The 12,621-nt window shown below is 37.8% G+C and overlaps 1 protein-coding gene across 8 annotated transcripts in view; it reads left to right on the top strand.

Moving 5' to 3' along the window:
- The first annotated feature begins 1,692 nt into the window (after positions 1–1,692).
- Positions 1,693–12,621, top strand: part of Bdp1 (BDP1 general transcription factor IIIB subunit) — a 98,153-nt gene continuing 87,224 nt past the window's right edge. For 7 of the 8 annotated variants that reach the window (XM_076857119.2, XM_076857122.2, XM_076857121.2 and 4 more), the window contains exons 1-4: positions 1,693–2,049; positions 6,878–7,154; positions 8,498–8,607; positions 10,085–10,144. In XM_076857119.2, coding sequence (XP_076713234.2) covers positions 1,838–2,049; positions 6,878–7,154; positions 8,498–8,607; positions 10,085–10,144 — 659 coding nt within the window. In that variant the 5' untranslated portion in view covers positions 1,693–1,837. Of the gene's footprint in view, positions 2,050–6,877; positions 7,155–8,497; positions 8,608–10,084; positions 10,145–12,621 lie in introns of those variants that run through there. The other variant, XM_076857123.2, reaches the window with a different exon arrangement.

Genomic DNA, 12,621 nt, shown 5'->3' on the forward strand with positions numbered 1-12,621 from the left:
ATCTGAGATCATGGTTTTTATCTCCAGAGTACTGGAGAGGGCCCACAGAACTTACAGACCTCCATTTTCTTCCCATTCTTAAAGGAATCTCTTAGTTCATCTCTACTTTCAGCCTTGCCTTCATATTTTCAAAAGCACTTGCTTCTTTTCTTTCTCCCTCTAGATGACCTATTTTTTTTTTTTTCAGCCAGTACAGGATTTTGTTTCTTTGATGTTTTGTTACTAATGTCAGGGGATGTTCTTATGGAATTCCCCTCTCCTTTCAAGAAGGAATCAGGCCTTTGTTGTTTTCATAAATCAGGGGATTTGTATCACAGGTTCAAACATTGCTTCATACCTACAGGGTGAGCCTTATCTCTGGTTATTTTGCCTCCCACCATAAAGGTCCCTCATTACTCTCTATTATTATTTGAATTTATTTCATGACATTGAATGTGAGTATACACCACACTTTGGCACCAGGGATTGAACCCAGGGACGTTGAACCCAGGGGCACCGAACCACTAAGCCACATCACCAGCCTTTTTTATATTTTATTTGACAGGGTCTTGATGAATTGCTGGGACTGGCTTTGAACTAGTGATTCTCCCAGGATTACAGGTGTGTGCCACTGCACTGGGCTAAGCAACCCAGTGATACTTTGTCTCTAAATAAAATATAAAATAGGTTTGGGGATGTGGCTTGTCCTTAAGTGCTCCTAGGTTCAATCCTGGTACCAAAACCAAAACCAAAACAAAAAAATTTTTTGTTGTTGTATTTCTTCCCCAGCCAAGAACATTTTATTGCTGTATTGCTACCTCTTGAAGTAGATTAAGAATACTCATGCTGACTTGCAAAGTTTCGATTACAATAATTTTTGAATGGGCAATACATTCGCAAGTACACAAGGGTGTATAGTGAACTGTCTTCCCACGATGCTTAGCAGAAACCTGGTTTCTTTCCTAGGGTGCAAGTGTAATCACATCTTCACAACAGAATTTCTAATCTATATTCTATTCAATTTTGATTTTCTTGAAAGCTGGAAAACAATTTTTAAATTTTATTTATTTATGTTTTGGTATTGGGCTTTGAACCCAGCGGCCAATTTGCGATCCAGTGCCTCAGCCTTGCCTCAGAGTTGCTGGGATTACAGGACTAAACCACCGCGCCGGGCTTCAATTTAGAATTTCTGAGCCCTGGGGATCCCCATATACTGGTGTGCAGGCGCCGGTCTCATATGCTTAAATGCTCTTGGAGACCCTTTAAAAATAAAATTGGCCGGTTATTTTACTAGTTTCCATTAAGCCCCTCGTCGAGGGGGCTGAGGGGGTAGCCTAGCGGTAGATTGCATGTTCAGCAAGCGGAAAGCCCTGGGTTCGATTCCCAGCCCCGGGAGGGGAAAATTTAAGGCTTTGAGCTGTGGAGTCGACTCGGCCTCCTTTCTCTCTTTTCAACAACTCCTAAGGACGCCTGCAGAAAGAATAGCACACATCTTAGTTTCTCAAATTCCGGTTCACAGGTAACCCAAGCTCTGGGCAGTTGCCATGGCTCCCGGCGCCCTGAGTCTGACGTCAGTCAGCTGCGCTGCCTGATGACGCGTCAGTTCCGGCGCCCTCTGAGGGCGGGGGAGCAGCGAGGAGGGAGAAACTTAGCTATTAGTGTGGCAGGGTCATGAAGAAGAGGCGGTGGTGGGAGAGAGGTGGCGGCGGCGGGGGCACGAAACTGCGGTAGCCGCCCGCGGGGCCGGTGGTCTGGCTTCGTGGGGAGGGCGTAGGTCCTAGCCCCCTCTCGGGCAGCGGCCGGGGCTCGGGGCTTAGCGCGGCCGTGGAGCCGCCTCCCCGGGCCCCCTGGCTCCGCCATGTTCCGCAGGGCACGCCTTAGCGTGAAGCCGAATGTCAGGCCTGGTGTAAGCGCCAGGGGCTCTACCGCTCCCAATCCCCAGCGCGGCCAGGAGTCCCCCAGGCCCCCGGAGCCTACGGCGGAGTCCTCTCCGAAGCCAGTGGAGCCCACAGATGTGCCCGCGGCGGAATCCGGGGCAGCGGAGCCCCAAGAAAAGGCTCCTAGGAGCAGGTAAGCGCTTGCAGAGGAAAAATGAAGCTGATCAGATGAACATTATTAGAAGAGTACTCTCTTGCTTTCGGAGTCTGGATGAACCCACTCTAAACTGCAGTTTGTCCCTCTGACCTTTCGTCAGGATCTGTACGTTCACGAGGAGACCTGGTCTTCCAGTTGGTGGTGATGGGAATCCAGTATAGCAATCTGAAGGGAGAATAGCCACGCTGTCACTTGAAAATTTAATTATCGTAGTTTTTAAGTTTTTTTTTGCAAGGAGAGTGATTTAAAAAAAAATTTAAAATACTTATTTTTTAAAAGGAGATGCCAGTATTGCTTTTTTGTTTCTCCTGGTGTTGGTGATCGAACTCAGGGCCTCGCACATGCTAGGCAAGCGCTCTGCCACTGAGCTATGTTCCCAGATTGTTTTGCTTCTGCTGATTTGTGTCAAGGAAAGAAGTTTCGGTTGCTTGCTTTGGGTTTGAGGGGTGCACTTTATTAGAATCATGGCTTTAGCGTCGTGTACCGCATTTGGATTAAGGACTCTTTTACTTAATTTAACAATTTAAGTAGACTTTTCCTAGACAAAATTTATTCTGCTAAATAAGGATAATATTATCTTCTTTGGGGGCGTTATTTTGGAGATTAGAGATAACTTACTTGCACAGCACAGGCCAGAATAGTTCCCCTATAAAAGTTCTTAGTTTTGCTTTTTCGTTTTGTTTTTTTTTTTGGTACCGGGGATAGAACTCGGCGGCACTGGATCACCGAGCCACATCCCCAGCCCTGTTTTGTGTCACCGAGTTGTCTAGTGCCTCACTTCTGCTGCGGCTGGCTTTGAACTCGCTATCCTCCTGATTGCAGGTGTGCCCAGGCACTGGCCAAAGTTCTCAGTTTTAAGAAAGGGTGACAGTGGAAAGTAATTAAATTAAAAACCTGCCAGGTTAATAAGGTGGTCTCTGTTTTTATATTGTATGTAGAAGGAAATAGTAGAAAACCAGCCCTGTTAAGTGCCAGTGAGTTGGTACAAATTTTGTTCATATTGTGACAAAAAGGTGAACATTTTCCTTTGTGGGAGCACAACTTACTCTAGTAAGCTGGTGCTAGTTATAGGGTGTTTATTTTGATAGTTCATTGATGCTCAGTTATTTCCAAGTTTTTTACATGAATCTGATTTAAAATTTCTCCTTAAAATGGAGATACAATACCTCTTACTGCTAAATTAATAAAGTTTTGAGAGATTTGATTAACAGTGTAGGAATGCATGATGATTAATAATTTAATAAATTATTGTTATAGGTCTCAGACTGTAGTCCTGAGACATTTATGATCTAGAGTATTTAATTCATTTCTTAGAATTTAAATAAAGGAGTATATTTTGTTTTTTTTTTTTTTTTTAATTAATTTTTATTGTAGGTTGTTCAAAACATTACATGGTTCTTGATATATCATATTTCACACTTTGATTCAAGTGGGATATGCGCTCCCATTTTTACCCCATATACAGATTGCAGAATCACATCAGTTGCACAACCATTGATTTACATATTGCCATTCTGGTGTCTGTTGTATTCTGCTGCCTTTCCTATCCTCTACTATCCCCCCTCCCCCCTCCCCTCCCCTCTTCTCTCTCTACCCCCTCTACTGTAATTCATTTCTCCCCCTTATATTTTTCCTCCTTTCCCCTCACTTCCTCTTGTATGTAATTTTGTATACCCCTGAGGGTCTCCTTCCATTTCCATGCAATTTCCCTTCTCTCTCCCTTTCCCTCCCACCTCTCATCCCTGTTTAATGTTAATCTTCTTCTCATGCTCTTTGTCCCTACTCTGTTCTTAGCTACTCTCCTTATATCAAAGAAGACATTTGGCATTTGTTTTTAAGGGATTGGCTAGCTTCACTTAGCATAATCTGCTCTAATGCCATCCATTTCCCTCCAAATTCTATGATTTTGTCATTTCTTAATGCAGAGTAATACTCCATTGTGTATAAATGCCACATTTTTTTTATCCATTCGTCTATTGAAGGGCATCTAGGTTGGTTCCACAGTCTTGCTATTGTGAATTGTGCTGCTATGAACATGGATGTAGCAGTGTCCCTATAGTGTGCTCTTTTTAGGTCTTTAGGGAATAGACCGAGTAGGGGAATAGCTGGATCAAATGGTGGTTCCATTCCGAGCTTTCCAAGAAATCTCCATACTGCTTTCCAAATTGGCCGCACCAATTTGCAGTCCCACCAGCAATGTACAAGAGTACCCTTTTCCCCACATCCTCGCCAGCACTTGTTGCTGTTTGACTTCCTAATGGCTGCCAATCTTACTGGAGTGAGATGGTATCTTAGGGTGGTTTTGATTTGCATTTCTCTGACTGCTAGAGATGGTGAGCTATACTACAGAGCAATAGTAACAAAAACAGCATGGTACTGGTACCAAAACAGGCGGGTGGACCAATGGTACAGAATAGAGGACACAGAAACCAATCCACAAAACTACAACTATCTTATATTCGATAAAGGGGCTAAAAGCATGCAATGGAAGAAGGATAGCATCTTCAACAAATGGTGTTGGGAAAACTGGAAATCCATTTGCAACAAAATGAAACTGAATCCCTTTCTCTCGCCATGCACAAAAGTTAACTCAAAGTGGATCAAGGAACTTGATATCAAATCAGAGACATGGCGTCTGATAGAAGAAAAAGTTGGCTATGATCTACATACTGTGGGGTCGGGCTCCAAATTCCTCAATAGGACACCCATAGCACAACAGTTAATAACTAGAATCAACAAATGGGACTTACTCAAACTAAAAAGTTTTTTCTCAGCAAAAGAAACAATAAGAGAGGTAAATAGGGAGCCTACGTCCTGGGAACAAATCTTTACTCCTCACACTTCAGACAGAGCCCTAATATCCAGAATATACAAAGAACTAAAAAAATTAGACAATGAGATAACGAATAACCCAATCAACAAATGGGCCAAGGACCTGAACAGAAATTTCTCAGAGGAGGACATACAATCAATCAACAAGTATATGAAAAAATATATTTTGTTTTTGAACTGCATATTTTTGTGTGTGGGCGTTTTTGCTAGTTGTAAAAATTGATAGGGTGTATATTCTGCCATTATGCATTCAACATAGTTGGGCAAAATGCAGATGATGCATATATCATTTCTATAAGGGCTGAGATAAGATTTTGGGGGGAGTGGGCAGCGGTTGGTGCTGGGGATCCAACCCAGGTCCTTGAACATGCTGGGCAGGCACTCTGCTACCAGTTACCTCTTCAGCCTGAGATAAGAATTTAAACTGGAAACTTCCTGGAAAGGTTATTCCATAGGTTAAAGCATTTTGCACTTTTATATAAAAACCAATTATAAAATATGAAAAAAGTTTTTTGTTTTTTTTCTTCTCTTATTTTGTGGTTGTGGGGATCAAGACCAGGGCCTCACATATGCTGGGGCAAGCACTCTTACCACTGAGCTACATCCCTGGCCCCTTTTTTTCTTTTTAATATTAAGAAAATTAATTGTTACATAATAATTGTACATATTTATAGGGTACAGTGTGATGTTTCAGTACATGTATTCAATGTGTAATGATCAGATCAGATCAATGTGTATCCATCACTTCAAAAGTGTTTCTTTGTCTTTGGAACATTTCAAATTCTCTCTACTAGCTATTTTGAGATATAAAATTATTATTAACCCTACAATTATATTATCACCTGACTGTGTTATAGTATATTAGAAGTAATTCATTCTATCCAACTTTCACCCTCTTGTCTTTTCTTGATTTGATTTGTTTTTAGGGCATTCTTGAATTATTTATGTCTTATCTGTACCATATCTAATATGAATTTCAAAGTGACTGAATATTTCGGCTGTGTAAGTAGAGTTGTACCTGAAAAAGAATAAATGATTTCTGCTCCAAATAGCATTTGGTTTGAGTCTGGTGCAGTGGCATACACCTGTAATCCTAACAGCTCAGGAGGCTGAGGCGGGAGGATTGCAAGTACAAGGCCAGCTTCAGCAACTTAGCAAGGCAGTAAGCAACTTAATGAGATTCTGTCTCAAAAACATAAAAAGGACCAGAGATGTGGCTCAGTGGTTAAGCACCCCTGGGTTCAATCCCTGGTACAAACAAAACAAAACAAAAACTAACAAAAAAAGGAATTTGGTTTGGCTAATGAGGTTAAATGTATGTCTTCAAATACTGCAATACAAATATTTTATAAGTTTGAAGTTTTGTGTATTTGCTTTGACTGATCTCATGTTGATATAGTGCCAATAATTTAAACCAATTTAGGGAGATGTCAAAGTGATGTATAGACTGTATTTGAAAAGAAACCTCTCTGTCTGCCATGCACGAGGCCTTGGGTTCCATCTCAGCATCATATGTAAAACAGAAACATAAAACAAAAAAGTTAAGTCTTAAAACAAAATCCTCAGTTATTCAAAGTAGGTTGATTAAGTTTGTTCTGTAAAAACTTAGGTTTTTGTTTGCTTTGAGGAAACTAGCATATAATTATGTTGTCTGCTGAGCTTAGGTACATAATATTTGAAAAGATTAACAGTATTCATTAGAATTTATATAAGTTTAAAAGATTTTAAACAAAACTTATAGTAATCAGCATAAATCTTAAGTCATTGGACATGCTAATGTGAACCCAGGGTCTTGCACATTCTCTACCACTGAATTGTACCCCTAGACCCCCATTAATTCTTTTTTTAATAATGAGACTTTAGTGTTTTGGATTTTTATCAGACTAGGTTTTAAAACTAGGACATACGAAAGAAGATTCATGGTGTTCGTTTTTCTTTTCTTTCTTTCTCTCTGTCTTTTAAATTTCAACAGTGATGAGAAGATTGGTGGTGAAAATAATGTTGAAGAATCCAGCAAATTGTCCTCCACTGTTTCACAGAGAAGAAAGCGAATATCAAGTACTTCTAGTTTGGTTAAGCCTAGTGTCAGTGTTCCTTCACAGTCTCATCCCTTATCTACAGTTAATCAAGATGCTCCACAGCCAAACCCCATTCCAACAAAAGAGAAACAGCCATGCTCAGACAGATACCGAATATATAAAGCCCAGAAACTGAGGGAAATGTTAAAAGAAGAATTGAGAAAAGAGAAGGTAAGGGAGGAAAATCCCAATTTCAATGTTGCTTGCTAGATTTCTGTTTTTAGGTTAGTATGGCATCATTTGGAAGAAAAATAAGCATCTGTAGCAAAACCAAAATAACATCTCCTTTTGTTAATAGATGATTGAGAAGTATGTTGAACTTCATAGTCAACTAATAAAAATTTTTATGTACTTCATTTAATTATGTTTTTTATTTTTTTTCTATTTTTTTATTGGTGCATTATAGTTGTATGTAATGATGGGATTTGCTATATATTTATGTATGTACAATATAATTTGGCCAGTATCATTCCTCTTTGTTTTTAGTGAGGGCAACAAGTAAAAGTTTTATAAGAACATATAGATAGATACATAGGCATATTTGTAAAATTAACCTTGAATCGGATTTTTCATATAAAGATATCCATGTGACATGCTGTATATTTATTTTTGTTAAGATAAAGGTATTTGAATTAAGATTAACATGGTTGAGCAATATGAATTGGCAATTTTTCTAAGTTAACTGTGTGGAAAATTACAAATGGGAAATATTTGTGCAATGCATATAGTAGAGTCCATGTTCTTTATAATCTTGAAAACTGATTTTTTTTTTCCCCTGGAAGGACATGGTAATAGTGGTGAAGCATGCTGGCTCTGGAGTTAGATACTTAGGCTTTGAGTCTTAGCTATGTGATGTTGGGCAGTTTAATTGATCTTTCTATGTCTATTTTCTCATTTGTAAAATAGGACCAATAATAGCATCTACCTCATTGAAGGATTGTGAACATTAAATGAATTAATACATGTGAAACATATTTAAACTTAAGTCTAGAAAATAGTAAGTGCTGGTGTGGTGGTGCATGCCTGTAATCCCAGCTATTTGGAAGGCCGAGGTGGGAGGATTGTGAGTTTGAGTCCAACCTGGGCATCACGGTGAGACCCCATCTTTTAAAAAAAAAAATTCTGTTGAAAATATTAAGTGTCCACCAAATGTCAGCATTTTTTTTCCCCCCTCTGTACTAGAGATTGAATCCAGGGCCTCATGCATGATAGATAGGCAAGCATTCTACTGCAAAGCTACACCCAGCTCCAGTGAGCAGACTTTTGTACATTGAACTTTCATCCAGTCCCAATCACTTTAGATTTTAAAAACTAAAAACTATTATGGGTAATGTGCTACAATTTTTTAATATTCAGCTCATAATTTTTTCCCTAAAATTAGATATAATCAGAATAGGAATAATATTAAAACTCTTGGAATGAATGTAATAGTGGTCCATATATTTGACTATAGTACATTTGAAATCCTTCTATATTTATAAAATAAAAGTGGATCTGTGTGTTTGTATATATAGAAACAATGGAAAAACAAATATGCTATAAATGAAAGTCAGAGGCCACCAGATCGTTCAAAAATGACTATGAGAGACTTCATATATTACCTGCCAGATAATAATCCAATGACGTAAGTAAAATTCATTTGTTTTAGTTTCTTTGTAGTGATTTAAGTACCACATTTAGAGTATAGTTTCTTGTTTTCTAAAAGCATGTTGAAAAAATTTGTAGCACATATGTTATACTGTGACTGAAGATTTTATGATAACTATTAGTGATCTTTTTTTCTTTCTGTGGCACTGGAGATTGAACTCTCGACTTCACACTTAAGCATCACTGAGCTACATCCCCAACCCATTTTTTTGTTTGGAGACAGGGTCTTGGAAAAGTTGCCCACGTTGGCCTTGAACTTGATATCCTCCTGTGTCAGCCTTTAGAGTCACTGGGATTATAGTCCCGTACCTCTTGCCTGTTTTATTTCTTCCCTCCCCTCCCCTCCCCTCATGCTGGGAAAAATCTATATAAAAAATCTGTATCTCAACCATAAGAGTAAAGATCCTAAAAGAAAGTTTTCTGATATACAAAAGAAAAGAAATCAAAGTAGTTGAAGTTAAATCTGAAAAATCTTTGAATGTATAAATAATGACAAAGAAGACACACTTCCCTTCCCCTCCCTTTTCCTTGTGTGGGGAGTGAATCCAGGGCCTTGCTTTGTATGAAAGCTTGTGCTCTACTGCTGAGCTATACCCCCAGCTGTGATTGCAATTAACTGTTTTCTGGGGATGGCAAATGATACTTTTTATCTATGATATGAAAAATAACTTTCCTTTGTTATATTAATTAACAGGATGTAGTAAAACCAGTTAGGCAACTTTTCTATAATCAAGGTTGCAATTTCTCTTTATTATGTACTATAACCTAATCTAAAGGAGCTATCTAAGATTTTAAGCAGTACATCTTGATTAAATTCAATGGTTGTTTGATTAGCAAATCTTCCAAGAATAAAGCTTCAAAGTCTTGGTTGGGGTTGGGGACAGAAGTCTTCTAAATAAATCTGGTCATTGTTGTTGATAGTTTAGCTGATAGAGGTAGCATATTTTTTAGTAGGACCTTTTGGGGTTCACCAAGTGTTTGACCCAGTTGAAGGAAGGGCCAGAAACCTAGATTTTGAGTTGCTTGACATACACACATTGAAGACAAGCTATGTATGTATTTTTATGTTTCAGGATTGGGAGCCTCCCTTTATTAAGGAATCAGGAATTACTAAGAGCATGAACCTAACAGATTATTTGTACTTGATTACAAATTTTTGACTGAAAATTTTTTTTCCTCCCTCCTTCCCTTTTCTTTCTTTCCCTTCTTTTCCCTTTCCTGTTTCCTGTGTTGAGGATTGAACCCAGGGATTTAAGCATACTAAATATACACTGAGCTAAAACCCCAGCTGTGACTGAAAAATTGATTGTTAAACTGTGCCATTATTAATGAAGTCCTATGGTTTATTATATCTTTGAGAAAACACATAGAAGTTAATTTTCTTCTTGCTTACAGATAGAATTGGCAAAACATAAATTCAGTCATTAAAAAGTATTGTTATTTGTGTTTAATAGTTCTTCACTAGAACAAGAAAAGAAAACTGAAAAGTCATTGACTCCCGTCCAGTCAAGAGAGTAAGTATTCCATCTTATTCTTTTTTGAATATATTCTATTATGGGAATATCTTTTCAAAAAAATGAAATGATTTTGAGGTCTGTGTCTAGATTTTTCTTTTCAGTCTTCTAATTAAATAAGCAGTTAATTTAAAAATAGAGAAAGTTCTCTAAAGGAAAATTTTTTTAAAAAAGAAATGATTGAACCCAGGGGCACTTTACTACTGGGCTAAATCCCCAGCCCTTTTTAAATTTTTATTTTGAGATAGGGTCTCCCTAAGTTGCTTAGGGGCTTGCTAAATCGCTGAGGCTAGCCTTAAACTTGAAATCCTCCCACCTCAGCTTCCCGAGATGCTGGGATTATAGATGTGCATCACCATGCATGGCTCCAGCCCTTTTTTTTTTTTTTTTATTTTGAGATAGGGTCTTGCTGAGTTGCTTAGGACTTTGCTAAGTTGCTGAAGTTGGCCTCAAACTTGTGATACTCCTCCCTCAGCCTCCTACGCTTGGCTTGACTGGATCTTTGTATTTATTTTTTTGTAGTGCAGGGGATGGAACCCAGGGTCATGTGTGTTCTGGGCAGATGCTTTGCTACTGAACTACACTACTAGCCTTGTTTGAATTTTTAAAATAGACTCACCTATGAATAAAAGTGACTTTTACTTAAATGAGCTTGAAAATCCCACACTATTTGTGTAATGCATATATAGCTGGTCAGTTATGCACATATAACTGACCAGTATTATGATGTTAATTAAGTTAAAGCTGTTAGAATAAGAAAGCTTTTTTTATTGTTGTTTTAGAAAAATAATTTTTGTATGATACAGAACTCAAAAGGAACAAAAATGAATATTATAAAAATTCTTCTACCTCTGATTAAGCCTAGCTTCTTTTTCTTTTAAACATTAAAATTAGCATCCTATATACACTGTCCTGCAATAGGTTTCGTTTGATTTTTTTTTTTTTTTTTTGGTTTTTTTTTTTTGGTACCAGGGATTGAACTTGGGGGCACTTGACCATTGAGCCACATCCCCATCCCTATTTTGTATTTTATTTAGAGACAGGGTCTCACTGAGTTGCTTAGCACCTTGCTTTTGCTGAGGCTAGCTTTGAACTAGTGATCTTCCTGTCTCAGCCTCCCAAGCTGCTAGGATTACAGGTGTGTGCCACCATGCCTGGCAATAGGTTTAGTTTTTTTTTTTTTTTTTAAAGAGAGAGTGAGAGAGGAGAGAGAGATAGAGAGAGAATTTTTTGATATTTATTTTTTAGTTATCGGCGGACACAACATCTTTGTTTGTACGTGGTGCTGAGAATCGAACCCGGGCTGCACGCATGCCAGGCGAGCGTGCTACCACTTGAGCCACATACCCAGCCCCAATAAGTTTAGTTTTGATGCCACTAGATGTAGTCTGTATAAGCACAAGCTCCCTATGCTTTTCACATTCAAAACTATCATGTTAGTTTATTCTGAAGAAATTCCACCAAAAGACCTTTTTAGGAAGTTATTGGTATTTTCTTTCTTTCTTTTTTTTTTTTTTTTGTGGGGCTGGGGATCAAACTCAAGGCCTAATCACATGTTATGCCAAGTACTCTGCTACTGAGCTACCTCCCAGCCCAAGTAGCTGTATATTTTAAATTGAAGGATTGTTGAAATTTAGCAGAAACATTAAAACAGTTTTAGAGCTATCACTTCAAGGGTTAAGTAAGCTTATTATTTTGCCTAGGATGCATAATGTTTAAAGTACATTTCTGAAGCTTTAAAAATAGTTTATGCTTCACAGGTTTATAATTTATGTTGACTTCAATAAAACATATCCAACAGTGTAGTAGATTGGAAAGTGTGTGGAATTTGGAATCGTTATTTGAAAAACTAAAAGTTAGAAGCAAGATAATCTGGTGTGCTATTGCACAGTAGGGTAGCTATAGATAACTAATAGTTATGTACTGTATATTTCAAAAAGCTTTAAGAAGGATTCTTTTTTTTGAGATAAGGTTTTGCCATGTTGCCCTGGCTGGCCTTGAACTCTTCATCCTTCTATCTGAGCCTCCTGAGTAGATGGGATTATAAGCATATGCCACCTACCACACTTGCCTAGAAGGATTTGAAAATTTTCAACATAAAGAAATGATAAATGTTTTTGTTTAACCTGATTTAGACAGTGCATATACACATATTGAAACATCATGTAGATGGTACCCCCATTAATATGTACAATTTTCATGTTTTTCTGTATCAGCTAAAATTAAAATCTAATAAAAATATATACATACACATAGCTTTCTAAAAAAAAGAAAAAAAAAGCCTATTTGGCTTTTTGTTCTATCCTTACTGTCCTTACTGTTGTGTAATCTAGAGCGTAAGTTTTCTATTTTCTCTAAGGCTTAAGTGAGTATGAAAATACTAAAGAGTTAATTAAATGTTCTGGAACCAAGTGCTAAGTAACTGTAAGGATTATTATTGTTAATTCCATAATAACCGGATGGTTTGTATTAATACT

Source organism: Callospermophilus lateralis, chromosome 5 (assembly GCF_048772815.1).
Source record: "Callospermophilus lateralis isolate mCalLat2 chromosome 5, mCalLat2.hap1, whole genome shotgun sequence".
Lineage (NCBI taxonomy): Eukaryota > Metazoa > Chordata > Mammalia > Rodentia > Sciuridae > Callospermophilus > Callospermophilus lateralis.